General features: G+C 43.8%; 1 protein-coding gene and 1 pseudogene across 3 annotated transcripts in view; one reads left to right on the top strand and one right to left on the bottom strand.

Moving 5' to 3' along the window:
• Positions 1-1,119: 1,119 nt before the first annotated feature.
• Positions 1,120-23,989, bottom strand: part of Dnajc5b (DnaJ heat shock protein family (Hsp40) member C5 beta) — a 77,604-nt gene continuing 54,734 nt past the window's right edge. For all 3 annotated transcript variants that reach the window (XM_042270662.2, XM_006974672.4, XM_042270663.2), the window contains 3 exons: positions 15,567-15,780; positions 11,912-12,083; positions 1,120-1,437 (listed from right to left, as the gene is read on the bottom strand). In XM_042270662.2, coding sequence (XP_042126596.1) covers positions 1,343-1,437; positions 11,912-12,083; positions 15,567-15,780 — 481 coding nt within the window. In that variant the 3' untranslated portion in view covers positions 1,120-1,342. The remainder of the gene's footprint in view (positions 1,438-11,911; positions 12,084-15,566; positions 15,781-23,989) is intronic.
• Positions 3,926-4,258, top strand: LOC102903477 (small ribosomal subunit protein eS21 pseudogene; annotated as a pseudogene).

Raw genomic sequence — 23,989 nt, 5'->3', positions numbered from 1 at the left:
TTGACTCGCCCTGAAATCCACTGTCTAAGCCACGAGTCCTATTGCGTCCAGTTGAAGGTCCCTGAAAAGAACTCTCCGGGAAGCTGCTGGTGTGGTGTGCATCTGTATCCCTATGCCAGCGACACAGGACTGGTCACAGCATAGGTTAGGACTAGTTCTCTGAACTTTCAAATCGCCTCTTTCTGCTTCAGTGTGGAGGGGGGAGATCCCAGGAGCTGCACAGTTTGAGCAGAGTTTCAGCGACTCCAGAACTCTCAGAGCAGTGACACTAGTTTTCACTTACAATATATATTTAGCAGTAATTGACTGTAATTTGGTGGGGTGGGGAGAAGAAACAAAAGGAAAAGAAGATGGCGTTTTATGCAATGTTATACAAAAATGTAACAAGGACTTGAAAATGAAGATTACATAAAGAACTAAGAAAGGCTCAGGAAAAAGCCACAAACTGCCTTGCCGCTATACCGTTTTAGAAGTAGCACGTGGTCCCTTCGGCATGGGGAGATAAAGGAATCTAACAAGCGTAGACCGAAGTGACTTTGAAGCTCAGGATGCCCAGCACGCAGAGCTGTTCAACATATTGAATTTTACAAAAAACGGGTGCTATGCTTTGCACTGTAACTTTATAGACATCAGAGATGTATCCTTTACTTTGTGTGTGTCTCTATTCCTTATCTGCCTCATATGGGCAGGTTATACACAGACTATTTCACTAAGAAAATGGTCAATGTACTGTTTGGGGCTAGGTCAGGCTCACGCTGATCCTCTTGCTCCGTTCTAAAGTTTACCCGGGTTGAGGATTGCTGTCTAAAAGCATGCACTAACTCGATCTGTTCCTGTTTTCACTCATCAGTTTTCAGCAAATGCCATTTCTCTCTTAGATCGTATTTCTGTAACCATTTCAAATATCGACAAAGAGCTCCACAAACACAAGACCTCAACTCCTCTGAGGGTTTTGCTTATGATGTGTGTGGCAAGCGTGACTATTGTGTTTAGTTAAGTGGGTGAAAAGAGTTTTCTTCCATGACTTTTCTCGGTGAGGAATAATGTCTGGCTCACCTTACGATCGGATTCATAGACTGTCCACTGCCACAGTCTTACCTCATGCAAGCAGCACAAAAGAACTCTTCAGGCCTTTATTCATCAAACTGAATGCTTTTCATTTGGAATTCTACTCAAAGAGAAAGTCTGAGAAAATTATGTAGCAATCATCTTCCCCTTAACCTAAAAATAAAATACAAATGTGAATATGTTCACAGCATTTCATGTTCCCACCTCCCCTGTGACCACCCAGAGACATGGCTGAACTGAGAAGAGGAGCTGTGAACCCTCCATGGGCCCACCATCAAGAGTCTGTACAATAACTTCGAGCTCCTTCTCTGATTAGCTGTGTTTTCTCATTTGCATTTGTAGGCTGGAGAACAACTGGAAAGTCCGTATCTGGGGGAAAACACAAAGAAGCAACCATCAGACCCATTTTTACCAAGTTCCTCTGATAACAGGGCACATGGCAGGTGTTCTCTTGAAATAACAAGCAAATCAACTCACAAGACACTGTCTGAATTCTTCGCATTCTGCTATTTACAGGATTATAACTAAACCCAGGTTGGACATGGCGTATTCTGGGTTCCATTTTTCACGAAAGCAACAACATGTATGAAAAATATGTTTCCTATGGAGGATGAGCCCTAAGGTTTTGTAGTCCCTGACTGCATGCTCGGCTCCTGTTGGGGCAGGAGTCAGAGCCCAGGGCTGGCTTAGGTGGAGCTCCTAAGGGAAGTTTAACACATGAAGCTCATGTGCAAAGTAGCCACGCTTGCTCTCAGGTCTCCATGGAGCTCTGCTCTGGTGCCGGGCTGAAGAGGCTTCCTTAAAAATGTCTGATGGCCAACTAATACGCACACAGGTTGGCAGCCCTTGTCTTTTCTGTACCCGTGTCTTCTAGAAGACACCCAGAAAATCATCCACCATAAAGTTAGTTGTTCAACGCAAGGTGGACTCTCAGGAACCTAGCAGAAATGAATGACTTCACATTCCACCTAGCACTAAAAAGTCCCTATAAAACTGTAAGAAACTTGAGCTCATAGTCAACACACACACACACACACACACACACACACACACACACACACACACCACACAACTCCAAAAGAAAGAGACATAGAGACAATGTACACAAACTGAAAACCTATAGTAACAACAAAAGACAAAATAAGACCCAGAGAGACTTCATTCTTTGCATTTATCTAACAAAATATAAAAGAATTATGTATTTAAAGTTATCAGACTTTGAAACCAACAAAGAGCTAATGATTAAAGTACCTGAAATTACATTTTAAAAACTAAAGAGCTTCAAAAAGCTAAAAGGGAATTCATGAAGTGGAAGACATGTCTGAAGAGATTATTCAGAACATAACACAGACACAAAAAGAAAATGTGATAAAAGATGAAAATCTATGAAGGACAGTGTGAAGACTTAGCCTACACCTAATAATATGCCTTTTGGGATGAAATTACAAAAGTAGGGAAGGAGTATTTGAATTCACAGGTCTAAGAAGCAACTGGATTCTGTTATAAAATCATCTCTTTCTTTTTTTGTTTGCTTCTTTCTCTCTTTGGTGGTGTTGTGTGTTTGTGTGTCCAGGTGTCTGTTTATGTGGGTACACACGCATGTGTGGAGGCCAGAAGACAACCTTAGGTGTTGTTCCTTAGGAGCCATTTATTTACCTAGGTCAACCTTTTGGCCTCCACACATATGGACATACACATATCCTGAACCTATACCACACGTATGCATACCACACATGCACACAAATGGTCAACCTTACTAGTAAACACAAAGACAAAAATTAGAGCCACTGCCCTATGCCATACCCCACACTAGACTGACACGTATTTCCAGGTTGGCACTGTCAAGTGTTGGCAAGGATGGGAAGCTTCAGAAGCTCACATTAGCTCTTAGTAAGGATGTAAATCAACCCCTCAGTTTTGCAGAACTGCTTGGTGCTACTTAATACATTGTAGGTGTGCATACCCCGTGCCTAAGGAATTCTAGTCCTGTGTGTAAACACAAACACCCCTAGCACTCACGGACTGAGATATAAGTATGAGAACATTCCTATCAGCTGTTTAGAATGGCAAATAAAGTGGGGTCTACTCAATGTTCATCACCAGTAGAATGGATACTAAACGAGGGATGCTTTCTCAGAATATTGTTACAGTGAGAATAATGGGACCGGTGGCTTAGACACTGAAGTTCAGGGTGAGCCAAAGTCAGACTGACTGAAAACAGAAAGGTGTTCCAGGCGAGAGTCAAGTATATCAACAAAGTGAATCTAAGCAGTATAATGTTCAGTGGAGCATAGAAAGTTACAGAAAAATGTTACTATACAACAAGACCATCCATTTAAAACTCAAAATGTGCAAAACCAAGCAGTATGCTGATTAGGAATATAAACACAACTGTGATACCAAAAGTAATTGTAGGGAAGGATGACCAGCAATTCAAGGCGGTTCCTTCTAAGAAGGGAAGTGAACAGGGAGCACCACAGATCAGGGTAACGTTGGTTTCTCTGATGTGAAAAGTTAGGTCACAATATGTGCTTGTATCTGTTTAATAAAAACAATGACAATTAAAAGATCGAAGAAGTGAATTAAACAAAAAAACTTCAAGCACATTTCACAGAATTGGGCCTGACACATCCCCCTGTCTCAGCAGCTAGCAGTGTGCTGCTCTCAATTAGCCAACAAAAGGCTGGGATAACTTTCCCACATCCCACACTTAATAGTTTGCCTTGCTTAGGCCTATTCCCATCCCTTCCACCCCCGATGTTTCTTGTTACCGGGAGTTTTTCAGATAACAGACACACACAATTCACCACCTCTATGGAGTTGCCAAATGTCTCCTTTTCTGCGCTCCCGCAGGCCTAGTGAGCAGGCACAGCCTCGACATGCAGAACGACGCCAGCGAGTTCGTGGACCTGTACGTGCCGTGGAAATGCTCCGTGAGCAACCGCATTATTGGTGCCAAGGACCACACATCCATCCAGATGAATGTGGCCGAGGTTGACAGGGGCACAGGCCGGTTTAATGGCCAGTTTAAAATCTATGCTATCTGTGGGGCCATTCAAAGGATGGGTGAATTGGATGACTCTATTCTCCGATTGGCTAAGACTGATGGAATTATCTCAAAGAACTTTTGACCAGAAGAGATCGGGGAATATTTGTCATAAATAAAAGTGAGAAAGTAAAAACAAACAAACAAAACCCAAATGTCTCCCTGAACCAAAATGTAAGCCAGAGGGACTGCTCTTTGGTCTCCCTTTCCTCTGGGTCCTGGTGACCACCAGCCTATTTTCTCCTCCACTAATTCAGCGCTCCTGAATGTTTTTTACCTCACTGGAATCACAGCACACTTGTCCTTTGTGCCTAGCTTCTTTCACTTAGCACCACACCCCTAAGTCTGTCTCTTTACAGAGTGTACTGGCGCTTCCCTCTGAGCCTCTGTGGTTCCCTCTGACCCCCTTTCCTCTCCCCTAGCTGTTCCTGGCACTCTTGTTCTTCTCAGGCAGACTGTCGGAGCATCCAGCTGCCCCTGGTGATTTTGATGTGTTGAGCCCTTCCTTGTATAAACTCATCTTAGTTCAGAGCTCCTTGTAAATACGGCCTTCACAAAGTCTGGCACACTAATTCAGTGATAAAACTGCTTGGTAGAGCCCTCTAATATGATTCCATCTGCCTTGCCTGGTGTATATAATACCATTTACTGTCTTATCTGCAGGCCTTAGGGAGGGGCTGTACCAAATATTTCTTGTATCGAGATTCCTTTATTCAAAGGCTTCCCATCTCCACAGTCTCTCACATCTTGATCTTCTACGTTTCTGCATTAAATGTCACTTTGCTGGGGAAGCTGTGCTAGCCTGAAGACAGGTCAAGCCCTTTCCTGTTCACTTTGACAGCCTCCATGCTTCTCTTCTGGTAGATTTGTTGTGCCTGCAAATTGGCTAACTCTCTGTGTTTCTATGTTTAATATTTGCCTCTAAATCTTATTTGCTAGATTATAACCCTCAAGATTGCAGGAACCAGGTCTGCTAACAGACAGATACCAAGTGCACAATAAATATTTGATATGGAAAGATGATTTCAATTAACACACACACACACACACACACACACACACACACACACACACACACACACACACACACTTCTTACTGAATCTTGGCAGCCAAACATCGAAGATGCACTGTGAGCTGCCTTGCTGGGGACGGTTCTGGGCTGGCTCCCCCATCCTACTGCCCTGGCCTGGTGCCTTAATGCTCAATGATGTCTTTGTATGAAGCATCACAGATTTCTAGTGTTTTTTTTCCTTGCACTGTTCCTGGACACTGGTTCCTCATTGCATGGAGAAGGAGACACAAAAGGAGTAAGGAGCACAAAAGGAGAGAAGATGAATTTACATTTTCCTCCGTGCCCTTTCCCTGGGCAGGCAGATGCGATGAATGCTGAGCAGCATTTGATGTGCGATGCATGTCTCTCTATCTTGGCGGAGAACAAGAGCCATATGGCTGCTTCTGATCGGTGGTTGTGAATTTTTTGGAGTCCTACCCAGGCAAGCGGCAGTAACAACTAAGCCATCAACATTTTTCTGTGTTCTGAATCATACTTTCTTAAACCCAAGGTCAGTACTGTAAATTCTCCTCTCCTTTAGATTCTCTACTCTACTTCTCTCCATAGAAAGGAAGCCACCAATCCACACAAAATTGTTAGTGTTTGCCTGGACAGATTTGGTTGGGTTTAATTCTATTGGTTTCCACACAGAAGAGGGGGGAAAAAACCCTGAATTTAGTCCTTATGTTTTTGATGACTGGCTGCAATTTAGATTTTTGTTGCTTTTATTCCTTGTTAAACACACACAGGGAGTGGGAGGGGGAGAGAAATAACTTCACAGAATATGGTTCTATCACAGCTGATGGAATTCAGATTTCTCTGCGGCTTTCAGATGTCAAAGGAGCGCATGGCCTGTTTTAATCATGCCTCTCAAAATTCCAGAGTGGGGTTTCTAAAGGTGAACATGTGAGAGTAAGGGACATAACATTTCACTGGTTAGGTTTTAATTCTTCATAGACTAACAATCACCCAAGATAAGCTCTTTTGATATCGACTGATTTCCAAGAGCACTACAGTCCTCCTAGGTTCGAACTGGGAGGGTATTTTAAGAAAGATAGGAGAACCCAATTGTGAGTTCTCCAACTGGCAGCAAATGCTGAAGGACAGCACTGTCGGAACTGTCTGCCCTTCATTTTTTCAAAATTTTATGTGCATGAGTGTATTGCCATGGGTGTCAGGTCCTCTGGAATTGGAGTTCCAGACAGATAGGAGCTGCCATATGGGTGGTGGAACTTGAACTTGGGTCCTCTGGAAGAGCAGTCAGTGTTCTTAACCACTGAGCCATCTCTCCAGTCCCTACCCTTCATTTTTTAATCATAGAGGTTGGGCAATATTCTTCAACATCATCTAAAGAAACAGAACAACCCAAACAATTCTCTCCTTTCTGCCTGAAAATCCCACCCAGCACCACCACACCCCAGCAGAGACCTGTACCATGTTTACCATGACAAAGACGCCTGACAATTCAGCAGAAGCAAACAGTAGGTGTGGCTGAAACACACACACACACACACACACACACACACACACACACACACACACACACGACAGAAGTGTGCAGAGACAAAGCTGCATGTGGAAAATCAGACTTGTTACACTATTTCAACGTCAGTTAACATTTCTAACGTTTTTTAAAGATGAGCCAACAGATTCGATATTTCAAATTTAGATTTTTTACAAATTAAGAAATATAGCATCCTATAATACATTTTAAAGTGAAATTTGAAGAAGGGGTTAATCACTTAATTCAACCAGAAATGTACTTCTCTAGTTAACTCCTTTTCCCTTTTTGTAGTATTTCCTTTTTTCACTGTTTGAGGATTTCACACATGCATATCATGTATTTTGATCAAATCTTCCGTTCCTTCCCCTGCCTGCTTTTCCCTCCCAACTTTCCATGTGCTCTTCTCTTCTGTCAACCCATAGAGTGCACACAGTACCCCCATATATGTCCGTGGATACAGGCCCAGCTGCTAGGGCAGCAGTTCTCAACCTGTGGGTCATGACCCCTTGGGGGGGGTGTCAAATGACCCTTCCCAGGGGTTGCCTGAGACCATCAGGAAACACAGATATTTACATTATGATTCATAACAGTAGCAAAACTACATTCTAAAATAGCAACAAAAACAGTTTTATGGTTGGGCACCACCACACCATGAGGAACTAACTGTACTAAAGGGTGGAGAACCACTGCTCTAGAGCATGATACCGTCTCTCCAAGGCTCCCGGATCATTGCTGAGGGGAGGTTGGGAAGACTCCAAGAGCATAAGTAGTGAACTTTTGCAGGGAAACAGTATTTTCTGGACTTGACAGGGCCATTGCTTATATGAACTCACAGAGGCTGTGGCTGCCCTTACAAGACTTGTATAAGATTAAACCCACCACAGAGGATGGGAAGGATCATGAAGTCCCAGCTCTTGCTAACTCCTGTTCTCCTTTTGGTTGGTATAGTAAGGTATAAGGGAAAGACCCAGTAGTTGTTCATTTTTATTCTGGAAGTAGAATAACCTCATATAAGTTTTTATTGTATTTCATATTTGGGCATTTCTGGATGAAGAACTAACAGGAGAAAGAAATGCTGCCTTTCAGTGTTTACGGAAAAAAAATTTCCAGTCATAACCTTCATTTATGGGTCAAATCTCTAAGCACAGGATGACCAGATGTATAGCACTTAGATGGACAGTTAATATAAACCCTCTTAGCCTATCAATCCATGCACTATACTACCTTAGCTCCCTGTTCCTTCCTCTTCCCAGGGAAATGTGTTCAGTACCAAAATCATCTGGACCACAGACCAGAAAGCAGAGTCCTCAGACAGGGTCTAGTTTCCCACCTTACCAGTCTTAATTTGCATTACAATTGCCAGTAGGCTACACCGGTCTCTGAATTAGTGGAATGTAAATCTGAACCTGAATTGTCAGTAGGTTACACATGTCTCTGAATTAAATTACGTTATCTCGAATGTGAATCTGAACCTAACCATGGCAACTGGCCACAAATGAAGCGTAGCCTCACGCCCAGGTGTTCCCCTAGAGAGCAATGCTGGATTCAGTGCACAGCTAACAAGACTTAAGCCCCAGAGACCCTTACCAATGCAGAACCTAGGGGTCTATTTGCAGAGATGACCTTCAAAAGACATTTTACCAAAATCAGAGAAAGCCCTGTCTCTTTCCACACTGACTTTTCTCATGGCATCTCTTTCTGACAATGGATACAAAAGACCTATTACGAGATTTAGTTAAAGGAAAACTGAATTGAAGAGGAGTTCTGTTTGAATTCAATGGGACTTGATTTTGTGGTTTGCAGTAAGTCTGGGTTTAGCTAGTTATCGCTACCCAGACAGGTGTAGGACTGGCTTAAAGAATATTCCTCCAGCTCACTGTGTCAATGCATGTGCTGAGAGGACACTAAAACCCACACCAGAGACTGTGACACATCATATGAATGTGTCCTCTGAGCTCTGACCCCAGGAGGATTAGATATTATAACGCTAACAAGGTTTGAAATGTACAGAGTAAAGAAGTTGTCTATGGAAAATTGTTCCAATTCTTAATTCCTATATGTGTTAAATAAACATATAATTCCTATATGTATTAAAGGCTTCCCAAATTTGACAATAGTCTCTAACCTTACACACCCCTGTCAACTTGAGTTGTAAAGCCAGAAGAAACTTTTCTAATTCATCAATAATAAAAAAAAGTAAAGTTTGGTCAAACGCAATAAAGACAATTATTTTTATGTTTTCTACAGAAAATGATATAGTACATTTATGTTACATGAACATGCAATCAAATAATATGCAGCCATAGAAAATACCATATAGATGAGCTGGGTAGCTCACGGTTGTATTTTTTCCCTTGATTTTGTGATATACATGGTATTTGTCCATTTTTAAGCACATTAATTTGTTGTGATTCCTTTTTCTCATTTTAAGCAAATACTCATGTTCAGAACTGTGTGTGTGTGTGTGTGTGTATGTGTGTAAGAGCCCTGCCGAGATTGCATAAATTTAAGGATCCTTAAACCTGGGTTGCCCTAGCCTAAGATCTTTCAAATATTTCTAAATAAGAAAATGTCACTCCTCTGTATTAAGGATTAGGATCTGACCTCTGTAATGGAGTTGGTAGCTCTGGAGTGTCAGAACAGTGAGAGGAACAGAGATCCATCACCAATCACCCAGCAGGGAGGAGCCCTGGGGAGAACCTGGCACCTAGTCTAAGTCTCTGTTCCAGAATAGAGATCTTCTACCAAGGTCTACTGAAATGACCTGCTGGAGCTTTTATCCAACCTAACACAGGAAGGGCAGCGAGGCTTTTCAGATAAGTGTGGACGCTGGACTCGGGAGATCTGGGTTCAATTCATCTAGTTTAGGTTTTCCTGCTACAAATCACAAGGAAGAATTGGAAGATGCCACAATGAAACTCTTTAGTTTGCATTCTGACTCAAAAAAGTGTAAAATCGATTCTACCCAGCATAAAAAGAATAAAGATGAGAAAGCTAAGACGAAGTCACCACAGCAGCTGACTCTCATCTCTCTGTCTCCCTGCGCTGTCTATGGCTGAGCATTGGGCCGACTGATGGGGGGAACGAGGAGAAAGATCACGTGTCACCACAGCCAGTAATCCCCGACATGGAATTGTAATGCTGCACCCACAGAGACACCATACCACACCCCACAGACCACCCAGGCACCCTGTCTCTTCCCTTGTGGGAACTGGCATTTCAGTTTCATTCAAGGTCAGTTTCCTGGTTTTCCTGGTAAGTTACAGCCAGAGAAAATGAGTCGTTGCCACAGAAACGAAGTGTGGCATTTCGTTTTTAACTCTTAAGTACCTCCCTTACAAGAGCTTATGTGACCCATGTCCTGTGAGCAAGTTGTGACACAGACCCCACTTTTTCCTAATGGAAGGCCTTTCCATGTAATTAGCACTGCTTAATTCACTTGTTAGTAATCCTGCATGCCTGTTCCTTCTGTCCACCCTCATTAAAAGATTTCATATTTGTCACTGTCTATACCAAATAATGCAAAGTAAAAGTACAATCATTGTATTTTACCATCAGGCCACAGTTTAGTTCCAATATCAGTAACATGAAATGACCAGAATACTTCTAGTTGCTGGGTAGCTATGCCCATAGCAAGATGTTACAGTTTACAGGAAAACAAAACAACACTAACAAACACAAACAAAAACCCACAAAAAACCCCAAACCAAACCAAACCAACAAACCCTCTACCCTCTCTGAGCTCCCAGTTCTGATGGTCTGGGATTCAGTACTATTCGCGTGATTAAAGACATCCTTTTGCTGGAGTCTGGATGGCTCATTCACACAGGATGTTACTTAGCATCACAGCTGATGGGAGGTGCAGGCATATGGAAGCCTTTAAATAGTCTCCCGTGCTGTCTCAGTGTGACCAGAGAACCAGAGGAGTGCTCCGATGTTCTGGTTCCAGCCGTCCTGAAAACAGCGTGCTTCTTTCAATTATCAAGGAATCCCTTCAGTTGTTTGGGGGGACTTGGGAGTGGGATTTAGTGATGGAGAACGCACCCCAAGATGATAACGTACTTCACAGGAGAAAAAGACAGTAAGAATGGCCTCAAGGCAGAGCCGTACAATGGCTGGCCTGACCCTAGATTGCTTAACAAAGACGTTGTCCAAAGACATAAAACCTCTCTGGTGTTTTGAATTCTGTGAGCTCTTTCTTTACAGTTTTTCTTTCTTTCTGGATGTATGAACTTGAAGGATGAAGTAATGTAGCCCAGAGATGTATGCACACGGACAGACAGAGGTGGCTGAGCAGAGTTCATCCTTCACGCTGCTTTGAGGCGATCTGTGAGTGTGCGTATGAGCAAAGAAGCTACATCCAGAGGAAGGGGAGGAGTCTACCTCCTGTTCCACTCCCAGATCATCACACAGCAATACGAAGTCAAGGCTGTGACCTGTCAGTTCTGTGTATTTCAACAGGTATCCTAAAGACTGAAGTGTATGTCCAAGGAGCAATTTCTACCTTAGCTTGTTGTGGAGTATCACTTGAAGATATTTGTTTAATGATGCAAAGATGTGTTGCGTTCTTTTATGTTGCATTTGTTTAACTCTGTGAAGCTGTGTTACTGTGCCTGTCTAAAACATCTGGTGGGGCTGCCAGGCAGAGAGAATAAAGAGAAGAAGAGGGAGGAGTGAGAAAAGGAGAAGGGAGGAGATGATGCCAGGGGCCAGCCACCTAGCCACACAGCCAGCAACAGAGTAAGAAGTAAAGAAAGACATATAGAATAGAGAAAAGTAAAAGCCCAGAGCAAAAGGTAGACGGGATAATTTAATCTGGCTAGAAACAAGACAAGCTAAGGCCAGGCATTCATAAGTAAGAATAAGTCTCCATGTATTTATTTGGGAGCTGGGTGGTAGGCCCCTGAAGAGTTAAAAAAAAAATCAATTACATTAGCTCTCCAGCACTGGACACCCTCACCCTAACTTCCCTGAACCCCGAGCCCATTCCTCTTGTCAAGAGAAGGAGAACTATACTTGTTTTACATCATCATGGGCATTTAATAGTTTCTCTCTAATATTGTTAAGTTAGCCTTTCTCTAAGCTCAGCCAAGGTCAATGCCCTACGTCTTCTCCCAAATATCCACCAAAGATGACAGTCTTGGGGAGTGACCCTGTATGGCCATTGGACCTGTTACCTTAGTAAGACCCACTCAGCTCCGGAACACGATGCCCATGATCTCTACTCTCCACCCGCCCTACCTTTTTCCATGTCAGTCTTGATTTGTTCCTCAAGGTCCTCTGGTGAAACGTAGAAGTCCTCTTCTGCTGTCGATGACTTGGGCCGACATCGTCCACAACAGCAGTTGCAGCAGCAGCAAAGGCAGCAGCAGAAGTAGCAGCCTGTTAAGAGGCCGATGATGATGAACAGGGTCTAGGGCAGGCAGGGGCAGAGGATCAAATCCGGAGTGAGCACCACGGAGAGGAAGCTGTCCTGTAACCCCGCACCTCAGAGGCTTAAAGACATCTCAGAGTACCCTGCATGCCACACTCACCCTTATCCTTACCCCCGTGGGAACCATCTTTTAAGGTCCTTTGAAATAACTGTTTTCTCACAAACGTGTGTACAAAGGAGACTGGGAGGAAATTACTTTCGGTCAAAGTAATGAAGTTTGGCACTTTCTTCTTTTTTCTTAGGCTACTGTGAATACTAAGAGTGAGCAAAGCAAAACAAAAACCAGACCAACCACTGGACAGAACATCTGCTGGTCAAGCCCCACCGACTTGTTCAATGGAAGTCAATCATCACCCCCAAAGCACAGCAGGGTAATTCTCCTTCCCCTGCCACCCCACATCCCGGTTAGTAATCTGATCCTGCATAGCCTCTCCAGAAGACCCCTAAGTCCTCACTCGCTTCCCTATGTGGGTCAGGGGGCCTTGCGGATTCTGCTCAGTGTCTCTGGTGTCGCTCTAGAAGCCGCCTGTTGGCTGCTCTGTCCCCACGCCTGCCTCCTTTGACTTCACCCTGTGTGGGGCTGCTGAAGTGGACTATGTGAAAGCCTGGTTCTCTGGAACTCGTGCATCGGGTGCCTAACTCCCAGCACTGGCACAACCCTGTTCCTGCCATACGGCTGGACTCCCCGTGTGGATTTGCTTGCCAGACTTCCCTGCCCATTCTTCAGTTTATACCCACCTGTTGTCTAAGACACCTCAAAAATCACCTTTATGGTTCCTTTCCTGATTCCACTGTGAAACAATGACTATCTGTCCTTCATGTTCCAGCTGTGTGCCGCATGAACTTAGATCTCTACTCTGTTCCCGCCTATCCTTCATGTCCCAGAGGTGTGCCGCATGAACTTAGATCTCTACTCTGTTCCCACCTGTCCTTCGTATCCCAGCTGTGTGCCGCATGAACTTAGATCTCTACTCTGTTCCCGCCTCTCCTTCATGTCCCAGAGGTGTGCCGCATGAACTTAGATCTCTACTCTGTTCCCGCCTATCCTTCATGTCCCAGCTGTATGCCGCATGAACTTAGATCTCTACTCTGTTCTTGCTGACGGTAGGAACACCGATCGGCTGAAGGGTCAGTCTCCTTATACCAGGCTACAACCAATAGCCAACCTTCAACCCCGTGTGCCTGGTGGATTAATACCTGATGTGTTGCAGACACCGAGTTCTACTGAATTAATGAGTATACAAAATAATAGACAAGCAAATTATTCGTTCCTCCCAGGGAACAGCACCAAGAGTTGCCAGTAAGCACAAATGCCTTGCTCATTAAACAGGAAACACTTTTCTCTTGACTTTCCCAATCTGAAATTCCAAGAAAAATCCCATTTTTTTTGTCAACTGAGAAAAATCAAATTTATTATAATACGTAAAGAAGTTCATACATCTTAAATCTTAATGCAGATTTTATATAATCAGTGAGTGGGGGTGGTGCGCAGATAAAGATCACATGCGCGCACACGCTCTTCTTCAGCGGCCTAAGAACTCAGTGCTGACACCCCACCCCACCCAACCCCACCCCCCCTTCCTTCCCCTCACTCCCCATCTACTCATCTGGCTCCAGGAATGGGATGGAGCCTGAGGATGGCTTGCAGAGGGGAACCTTTGGTCACATCCACTCATGGTCTCTTTGCTATGTGTGTTGTATGATTTCATCATTTCAGGGAAATTGAAAACCCCCACTTGCCTCCAAGACCCTCCTGTGAGCATCCCCAGGCATGGTCCTCAGGGACCTGTGCCTTTCTTCACCCATACCGACCCGCTTTCTTTGTACTGTGCAACTTGCACATTGTTTTCTGAAAATCTCCTTTTCATCCCTATCCTGTTTCTTCCTCCAGGGAAGCTGCCTTTTGTGGGAACAGCCTTACTTCAACCCTTACCACATTTACTACACCATTAGATACAAGCGGGTAGCTGGTGTTTTTTAAAATGTGCATCTTGAAGGTACATTGATTCATGCATATGGAGCATACTTAATGCCACTTTGATGAGTACTACGCAACTGAGCTTTGGTACAGCAGAAAAGGAAAGTATACTTCTTTTTAAAGAGCCATGACTAATTGCTTTGCGTCATATGTCTTTGCTACTGAGTGGATGAGGCTTATCTATAGGAATTTTAATCAGCTTCTTCACCTTCCTGGACAAGGCAATCCATTCTCATCTTTAGGCAGACAAGGTACAATATTCAATCAGGTAAATGTGTGTGGTTAGTGGGTCTGTAGATTCTTTCCATGGGAATAGTGTCATGCCTGGAAGAAAGGATCCTAGGTAACCCCTCCAAAGCCCACTTTGTTATATGATTACTAGTCTGCTCTCACCGATGATGTGGTCAGAGTCCTTCTTATTCTGCGCTTATTCTGCGCTCCCAATCTGCGCTCCAAGTCCACTTAGCATCATCTCTTTCTCCCAAGTTCCCCACAGAGAAAGGTCAGTGGGGATCTAGGGAAGTCAGCAGAAGGCAGGTGGGGCTCTGTGTACAGACCGTCTCTCCACGCTTACCTACAAAACCATACTCTCTCGATTATCAAATTCTTCAATATAGGAAGGTGAAATGGGAGAAAATGGCAATCAAAATTCTACTCATAATTCATAATTCTGCCTTTTCTGGAGAACAGGGCTTTTAAAAAATTATTACTTACCACAACTTATATGAATGTCAACTGCCCACAAAACACCTTAATGGAACATATGTATGTTCTATATGTAAAATATTACTTTCACCAGAAAGAATATTAAAATTCTTAGAAATATAAAGCCATCACCATACATACATATATTAGGGGTCCCAGAGAAAAGATTACTACAAAAATTCTGATTTATTAAGCCTTTATATTGTCTTTTTCTTAACCAGGTATCTATCAATTCCTCTGTCCCTGGCCAATTCCCTGTCCTCTACTGCTTAATTCTCACCTCTCCCTCATTGCCTTCTTGGCTACCTCAAGGCAGGCTTCAGCTGAGCCTGTGACACAGTTACCCTCCTCCTCCTAGGTATTGTCTTTGCTGATGGAGCCTACGCTATAGATAGTAAAGTACATGGCTAAATTTGCCTTATAATAATTTATTAAGTAGTTGTCACACTAATAAATTATTTTGGGTTTCGAGCAATGAGTCAGTTCCTAATTAGTCACCACAGGAGAAGAGGGGAGCAGTCAGAATTAACCCGAAGCTCCAAACTCAAATATAATTAATGTCTAGAAGTCTGTTAAGTCATGTTGGATTTCATAATTAATTGATGGACTGATGAAAAATGGTCCCCAAATAACAGCTTTCAGTGGAAGTGATGTCTCATTTTATTTACAAGAGTTTAATAGAAGGAAGGCTGGTCTTTCTTTGAGATAGGGTCTAATAGGATGAATAATACTGTGATCTTCTAGGAAATTGTTTTTGAAGAAAGAAAAAGTGATTTTACCTTTGCCCACCAGCTTGACAGCATGAAGTATGTGTTAACGTTTTCATCTCCAAATTGCTCAGCCACGTAGAGTCCCAGTGATCCATACTTGTCATAGATGTTTCTCTTTGACACGTCGGTGAGGATTGTGTGGGCATTGTTGATTTCTTTAAACTTCTCAGCAGCAGATGGGTCATCTGGATTCTTGTCTGGATGGTATTTCAGGGCTAATTTTCTTTTAAAATTAAAAGTAAGGAGGAAAAGCATTGGCTGTTTATCAAAAATTACAACGACATTTTACAAGAGGCAGGGTTCATTTGTACATCTCTTATTCACACACATACTCTGGGATGCTAAGTTTCACACTTGCCTAAAAAGTAAGTTCTCATTACATGACGTCATTTGTTCCTAGTGTGCAGAAACAGTCCAATTGTTTTTCCCTCACATCCTCCAAGGAATTCTCACTAGGTAGAAGCTGTGCCTGAAACAGCTTACTACTGGCAAATGAAGGTGATTGTAGTCCATCCCAACACATGGAGGTCTTTATGACTTCTGGTTTACACTAAAATTTCACCTAGAACCTGTAGAGCTACCTACAGTGGCAGAAATACATATTCTTAAAGTGTAAAATAAAAACTATTAAATCTATATTACCATGAACAAATATTTGGGTCCCTTCATAAGTCCCCTGCGTGTCTTTATCACCTTTTATGTTTCTTTTTTTTTCTTTTTCTTTTTCTTTTTCTTTTTCTTTTTCTTTTTCTGGGTGCTGTGATCAAGTTCTTTTTTCATATATTTTTATTTTATAATTAACTTAATTTCAGATATCAGCCATGGATTCCCCCGTCCTCCTTCCTCCCAGCTCTCCCCTCCAATCCATCCCCCATTCCCACCTCCTCCACCTTTTATGTTTCTAAACAAACCCATGATTTTTATTGCTTCCATGTACACAATTGACTTCTTTCCACAGAGTTCTTTCCACTTCCAACAGTCTGGGCATATACAATTATGGGTATAAGGCTCTTCCTCTTTCCCATGGGGATTATAAAGCTGATCCTGAGGATATGGTCTGTGTTCTGTGTTGGGGAATGTCTCGGATTGTTCTTAAATATACTCAGCTATGAAAAGCAACCTGTATGATGGATTTAACAAGTCAGCCACGTGGCATCCTAGCCAGCAGCCATTTTTCTCACTCCCCTCAAGGAACAATTCAAATGATTAAAGCCATGTTCAAAATCGAGCCTCCACCTTCTTTCCCCACTAAAAAGTCAATTATGTGACCCCAGCTGAAGTTCCACACGACTGTTCTCCCCCGCATGCCCATCCCGGGTGTGCACAGGTGCCAAGCACTGCTGGGTATGGTACTGAGTCAGACGCAATGGTTTGTCTTGGTGCTTTCCTAAAAGCCCGAAAGCAGAACAGAGAGTGCCACATATTAAAACCAACTGTAAACTAAGCAGAAAAATCACAGTATTTTAGGCATTAGAATTTGCTGATTAAGAAGTGGATGGAAGTCTATGCAAGCTAAGGATCAAGGATGCTGAAGAAGTACCAAAATACTTGGAAATGTAAATCGAGGTCTATAATCCATTCTAACCCTCATCTCAGAATAAAGAAAGAGAATAGACTAATCAGAGTTTATTAGTTTAAGTTTCATTGACCAAACTGTTTTTTGTTTGTTTGTTTTGCATTTTTTTTTTTTTGCTTTCAGAGATGTTTGGAGTAACATTAATTTCTTACAGCTGAAACTACTGGTGTCATGGTTTTTAAATTCAGAATTGATAAGAAGTCTTTACTCCTAGCCCCAAATGCTTACCTTGTCATTTTTAAACTTTTTCAGTGTTTACTGTATGCCATCATTTGTGAGCTTGGTTTAAATATTCTCACAACAAGCATGAGAACGGGATTACAGTGGCCCCATTTCACGCACGAGAATACATAGATGCTAAAAAGTGAAGTATCCTGCCCAATATCACACAGCTAAAGGTCACATCTAGGCTTGAAACACAGGCAATTTGACTCTTAGGTCATACGTTCTTAAATTCTGCTCTATTGTGTCTTAAAATAAAAAAAATTGGCTTTAGTATGTGTGACATGAAAACCCACCAGAATATTCTGCAATCATCAATATACCCAACTCTGTCTTCAGAAGGCTTGTGCAATCTGAAAGCTGGCCAAGGCAAAAGTGGGCAGTTGCTTCTAGGGCCTTTTCTAGTGCTCTAGGCAGAAGCTTGTGTGGTGGTGGAGGACAGAACAAAGCGTGGTGTGTTCCTGATATACTTTGAGTGACAGCTGATGAGTTGGATGTGAGGATGAAAGAAAGATGGGGATGATAGCAAAGTTTGGCCCGAGCAAACAGAGTTGGGAATTACTGGTAATTAGATAGCAAGGGACTTTTTTTGTAGTGAGAAAGTTTTGATGTGGTCTAAAAGTTCTATTTTGGACATTTGAGATGCCTATTAAAATTCTAAGTGGATCTAGAGAGCTGTAAATCCAGAGTTCAGAAGGAAGATACTGTAAGAGACACATTTTGGGAAGTTCTTGGTAAGCAGCTGATGTTTACAATCATGAAACTTTGCAAGAGAGTCCAAAGAAAGCAGTTCACGAAGTTCAAAGACAGGATTGAAGAAAAACTGGCCATGTAGAGTGGGCACACTTACAATCCCAGGACCAAAGAGATCAAGGCAGGAGACTCTTGAGTTCAAAGCCAATCTGTCTCAGAAATCAAAAACATTTTAAACCGAACAATAAAAAGCAAGGATCAATGAAACAGAAGGAAAAATCTGGACAGTGCACAGTCTTAGGATCCAAGGGAAGGGCATTTCAAAGACAAGCAATCTCTGAGAAGGCTGATTCAGGGAGGCTGTGAAAGCCAGGGACTCAGAACTGACCACTGGGTGATTTAGTAACTTGATATTCTCGTGATGCACACACACACACACACTGTTGGTTATTTGGCGGCGCTCTTACCCAGCGAGGAAATGTCACGAAACATGACAGAATCCACTAACAAGAGTTTTATTAAGATAAGGGAGAGAGACAGATGTGCACAGGCCTGTGGAAAAGACACGTGAGTAAAGATGGAGCTGGGAATATGGCACCGGCTTATAAAGGCTGGGCCGCGCCTGCGCACACAGGCCCATGTGGCTATTCCACACATGTGTGTAGATCACATGGTTGCGCTGCATGCTTTACGCAACCATGCAAAGCCACAGGGTCCTGGTCACGAGAGATGTTTTGACCCAGAAATTGTAAGGCGGAAGTGCCTAGGTCTGCCCAGCATGCGAAACCATGCCCAACCGTGGGGGGCATGTTGTAAATCCATTTCACACACACACACACACACACACACACACACGCACACGCACACGCACACGCACACGCACACGCACACGCACACATGCATGCACTAGAGGGGGGGGTCTAAAAGAGAGAAAGGTTTAAAAAAAGTAGGAAATAGGAAAATGGAAGGTAACAACCAAAACTGACAGTGTTTATTAACAGTAAATTAACAGTGCTTAGGATTATAGGTGACTCTTTGCTTTGTTTTTGTCAAAGCATCTTGAAGCTCTGGTGGCAACTCTGTTCTTTTGGGACATCTGGAAATTCAGGTTTTACTGCCTTAAATGACCTGTCACTGAGCCAGAGGGGATTAGAGAAGTTTAAAGAAATGTCCTCGGAATAAATACAGTGTTCACTGTCTCAGCCCCTCAAGTGGATTCTTCAAGCACATGTATCTTTATGGCATAACACTCCTGGAATTCTCACCATGCATAGTGTTTCCCCGGGTTAGATCTCAAGACACCACGTGCCATCCAATCAAATGGAAGGGCTACGACCTCTGCCCGGAAGGGAAAATGGTTCTGATAGGCCTTGCCTTGTTTCCAGGCTTCAGCGGGACACTACACACTCTACCCAGACTCCGGCAGAAGCCTGGCTTCCTGTCATTTTTTACCCTGTTGGATCTCCGTCAGCTCGCAAGGGCAGATGCACTCAATCCATTTATCACACCCCTCTAACAATGGTGTTGGCTGATTTGGAGGGCTGGAACGCCTCCATTTGTAGCAAGGCCAAGTCCTGGCTGTCAGTGGTGTTTTGACTCTTCTTGGCAGATGCTCTTGGCTCTGAGATTCCTTGGCACAGATGGTAAAGCAGGGCCAGATGCCAGAATCTTACAACTGCTTAAGCAGGTGAAGCCACTGAGTGTCCCACCTTCTTGGGGATTATCTCCAGAGCCAGCAAACATGGAGTGGACCCAAGGGGTGAGGAAGCTTGAACTACATTGAAATAGAACAATCGCCTGTTTGTGCTAAGGGTATTTCTAGTTTTATATGTACGAGTGGTATGGTATTCAACGAGAATGCAAGACTTCATCTCCAAACCTTTGTGTGCTTTCCAAAAGTGTCCCGTAAGGGAGATAAACTGGTCATGGCTAACACTCTCGGATCAGACCTACTTCCTACCCTCCCCAGCCTCCAGTCTCCTGGGGCAGATCCTGATGGGTTCACCCAGCTCTCCCTCCATGGGTTGGAATGTCAGAGGAGAACTTTGGAGGCATCCTCGGCCACATTCCACTGTGCATGGCTGTGTCTCCAGATGCCTTTCTCCTGCTCAATACATGCCCCCCCCCCTTCCTCAGATTCTTTCTGTGGCTACCATTTCAAAGATACCTTAATTTCCTTTGGACCATGAGACTTGTGCCCCTTCCGATCTCTCAGAAATCTACCTGCATGCTGCTGAAAAGAAGATGGAGCCATGGATTTCTTCCTGTATTCTAAAACTACCCTCACGGCAGAGCCGGCTAGCTAGAGTCAGTACCAAGTGGGCTTTTTGTTCCTTTTAATTTTGACATTAAAAAATCTTGTTGGGTTTTTGTTTGTTTTTATTCTTTTTGTGTTACAGGAGTTTATTTATTTAATTTTTTGAGACAGAGAAAATGTTACATGTTGGAGGGTAGAACACAAACATGAAGTTAGGTGAGGAGGATTGGGAGAGGGGGAAAACTGACCAAACTATAGTGTATGAAAAAAAAAATTAATTAGAAAAATATAGTCCCACTGGGCAGTGGTGTGGTGGCACCCAGCACTCAGGAGGCAGATCTCTGTGAGTTCGAGGCCAGCCTGGTCTACAGAGCAAGAGCCAGGACAGGGACCAAAACTACACAGAGAAACCTTGTCTCAACCCCCATCCCCCCCCAAAAAAAAGTTCTGCTCTGGAGTTGCAGAGTATATGACAGGTAAGTATGAGTTCCTGGGTCAGCATCCAACACAGGGACCAAGAGCTCTGGCCAGTCTGGGTCTTACATTTTGGTATAAATGTGACAGCATTAGCCTATAAATTTATTCACACACATTCACAAAACTTGCAGAGACTTTCCGTGCAAATTCTCAATCTTGTCTTTCATCTTTTTAATCCTATTTGTTTTGAAATCTGCATCTGATAATTCTAACATTTGAAATTCCCATAGTTCTATTGCCTCACTTCTAACTCCGCTGTCATGGCTTTCATAATCTCTGTGTGATAATATTAATTAGTCTAATTAATATTAATATTCCCAGTAGCAATTTGATGATCAAGACGTAATCTCACATCACAGGGCAATTCATTTCCTACTTTTAGAAGTCTGGGGGATCATCTGAACCCAATATAATGAACCAAGATTTTCTTCATTACACAGGTATCTAAAAGTTTAGTGGTAGCCCAGAGGTGCTCTTTCAATTACCCACGCCGAACAGCCTACAGCTTAAGGCTTAATGCTGTTAAACAATAGCATTTTATTTATTTGCTTACAATATTGTAGTCAGAGAGAAAGAGGTGGGAACAGTTTTTCTCAGCACTATACTTGCCTTTTCTGGGGAAGTTCAGCTGAGTACCCTCTCCCATGTGGTTTCCCCATAGGACAAAAGAGGATGTTCTGGAGAAGTCAGATTTCTTAAACAGTGCTCACGTAAAACCAGATTGCAAAACAGAGGCGGGTGGGTCGTTTCCGGATTATTTATTTGTTTTTAGATAGGCTCTCGGTTCCCAGGCTGACCTTGAACTCAATAGGTAGTCAAGGATGGCCTTGAACTCCTGATCTCCCTGCCTCCACCTCCCAAGTTCTGAGATTATAAACCTGTACCACCATCACTTCTGACACATTATTGAAAAGGACTCAGAACCCCAGCCCTGATTCAAGAGGTCACCACAGGGCCACCCTTGTTGAGGTCTGCCAATGGTGTTCCAGCCACAGATGACTGGCTTCTGGTGCTCTTGGTCCTGAGTTGTGGTATTCTAGGGTCACAATACACCGTCAGAATTCCCATCTTTGGGCCCTTTATACAGTTTTCTCCCTTCCTGTGGAGTTGTCTGAAGCCTGCTCAGCCCTGCAGCCTCTCTCCCTGCAGACTGTGGAGTGGTCAGTAGCTCTCTTCACGCCGATTGCTTTTGAGACGCTTGTTTCCTCTCAGTTTTCCCTGTTTCTCTCACTGGCAACAGAACTAGTAGGGATTACTCAGTCAGTGATGGCCAGGAACTTCCGGATTATCCTCTTCCAACCCTTTGCTAATCTCACAGCTTCCCAGCCTGTGCAACAAATGAGCTTGCCTGTCGGCCCCAGGCTCTTCCTTCCCTGCAGCTGAGACCCATTAGCTCAAAGCCTGCCAAAGCCAAAGGCAAATTTTTTTACACATCCGATTATTTTAAAAATAGCCCAAACAAGCAGCTTTTTAGTCACTTGGAACCTTCCTATTTTACACATCCTGCAAGAACTCATTGGCATCTGCTGGCCATTGACCCCACAGGGCTGTGGCTCAGCCCTGAGCCGCAAGACCCTGGGAAGTTCTCTGAGCAGCCTCTGCTGTGGACTGAGTGGTATTGCTTTTGCTGACCTCTCTGCTCTTGGGGTTCCCTAGCCCTTGTCCTTCAGTATGGTGCCTCCTGGCTGTCAGCGTGTGGACCTCGTGCAGGAGGGGACTGTTTCCGGTGCAACCTTGTCCAAGTACCAAGCGGTCCGCTGCGTTTGCTGCCTGCCGTGATCATCCCTTCCCTTGTTTGGTTCTCAAACTCCCAGAACCCTGTACAACTACATTACATGCTGCTCCCTGGTCAGCGGCCCTTGGCACAAGACGATTTAATTCCGTGGGCTGCTGAGAGGAGATTGGAATGAGAATGCCGTGGTGCTCAAGGAAGCAGGCTCCATGGAGCCGGAAGAGTATAAGGACACCAAAAGGACAAAATAGAAAGGCCAGGACATCATTTGGCTTCGCATCGCAGATACAGATGCCGACCCCGCCCCTGCTGTGTGATGATTTCTGGAGCACCTGCTACCATGATGCATGACTCAAGTGTTTTCAGCACCAGGAAGCCGCGGGGGCAGGCGAAAGGCCACACTACACAGCCCTGTGATTCCCCACAGCTGCAGACGCAATAGCTGAGCAGTCCACCCCACTATGGTTGAAGAAGTTGTCCTAGTTTTGTGGGATCCACAGTCACATTTGCAATTCAGACTATTGAGCGGGAGACAAGGACAGAGAGGAGCCAGAGACGTTTGCATCTGAGACTTGATCTCTTTGTGCCCGGTAGAACCGCATCAAGAGTCAAGTGCTGCCCTCTAGTGGCGGTTGCGATGGTGAGGCCACTGTACTGGAGATGTTCGTGCATTTGACTTCAATATATTTTTTTTTTTTAAATTGAGTGTTTTAAAAACACATCAACACTTAGGCTTTCCAAAAGTCCAAATGCCTATTGGTGGCACTGTGTTTCAGCTTCCTGTTTGCTGCCATGTTCTTCTATGGCTTTCCCGGACCTAGAGAAAATGAAACCCTGATAAAATGGAACCCACTAGAGTGTCTGTGTTAGCATGTTGATAAATATGTCCCAACTCCCTAGGCTTCTTTCTATGCTGGTTGTACGAATGCTAATCTGAGAAAGAGACCCTGAACTTCGGACACCACTATGATCTTGGTATGCTGCATATAATGTCTCTTGCCTCAGCTTGCAGAGAGTCTGAAGGCTGTGTAAGTTTATCCACCTCTGTATATGGAGCAAGCCCCCAGCAACAATTTCTGGGCCTCTAACTTCACCGTTTTCTAGAGGGAAAAGACATTCTTTTCTCAGGTCAGCCACCTCTACTGAACTGTGACTGTTGAGAGACGGAAGCACTAGGCTGGAAGAGAAATGGCTGGTCATACCTCCTCCTCAGCCTGGTACCGTGTCTCCTGCTTCCAGTTGGAGCTCCCACCACTGGTCCTAGTGAGAGCACCCAGCAGGCCAAGACTGCCGCTCCCCTCTGAATCAAGCCGCAGGGACCATGAACTGCACATAGCTCCCTGCAGGTCCTAGTAACACCTGTAGCTGGCCTAGCTGGCAGCGCTGGAGACCTGTCCGTCTCTCCTCTTCAAAGCCCTTCAGTGTAAGAACACACAGCATCGCCCTCTCATGCATCTTTGTGTCAAGCTCTCATT

The sequence above is a fragment of the Peromyscus maniculatus genome, chromosome 2, assembly GCF_049852395.1.
Source record: "Peromyscus maniculatus bairdii isolate BWxNUB_F1_BW_parent chromosome 2, HU_Pman_BW_mat_3.1, whole genome shotgun sequence".
Taxonomy (NCBI): Eukaryota; Metazoa; Chordata; class Mammalia; order Rodentia; family Cricetidae; genus Peromyscus; species Peromyscus maniculatus.
Note: the sequence above shows the minus strand (reverse complement) of the source record. Positions and strands in the feature narration are given on the sequence as shown.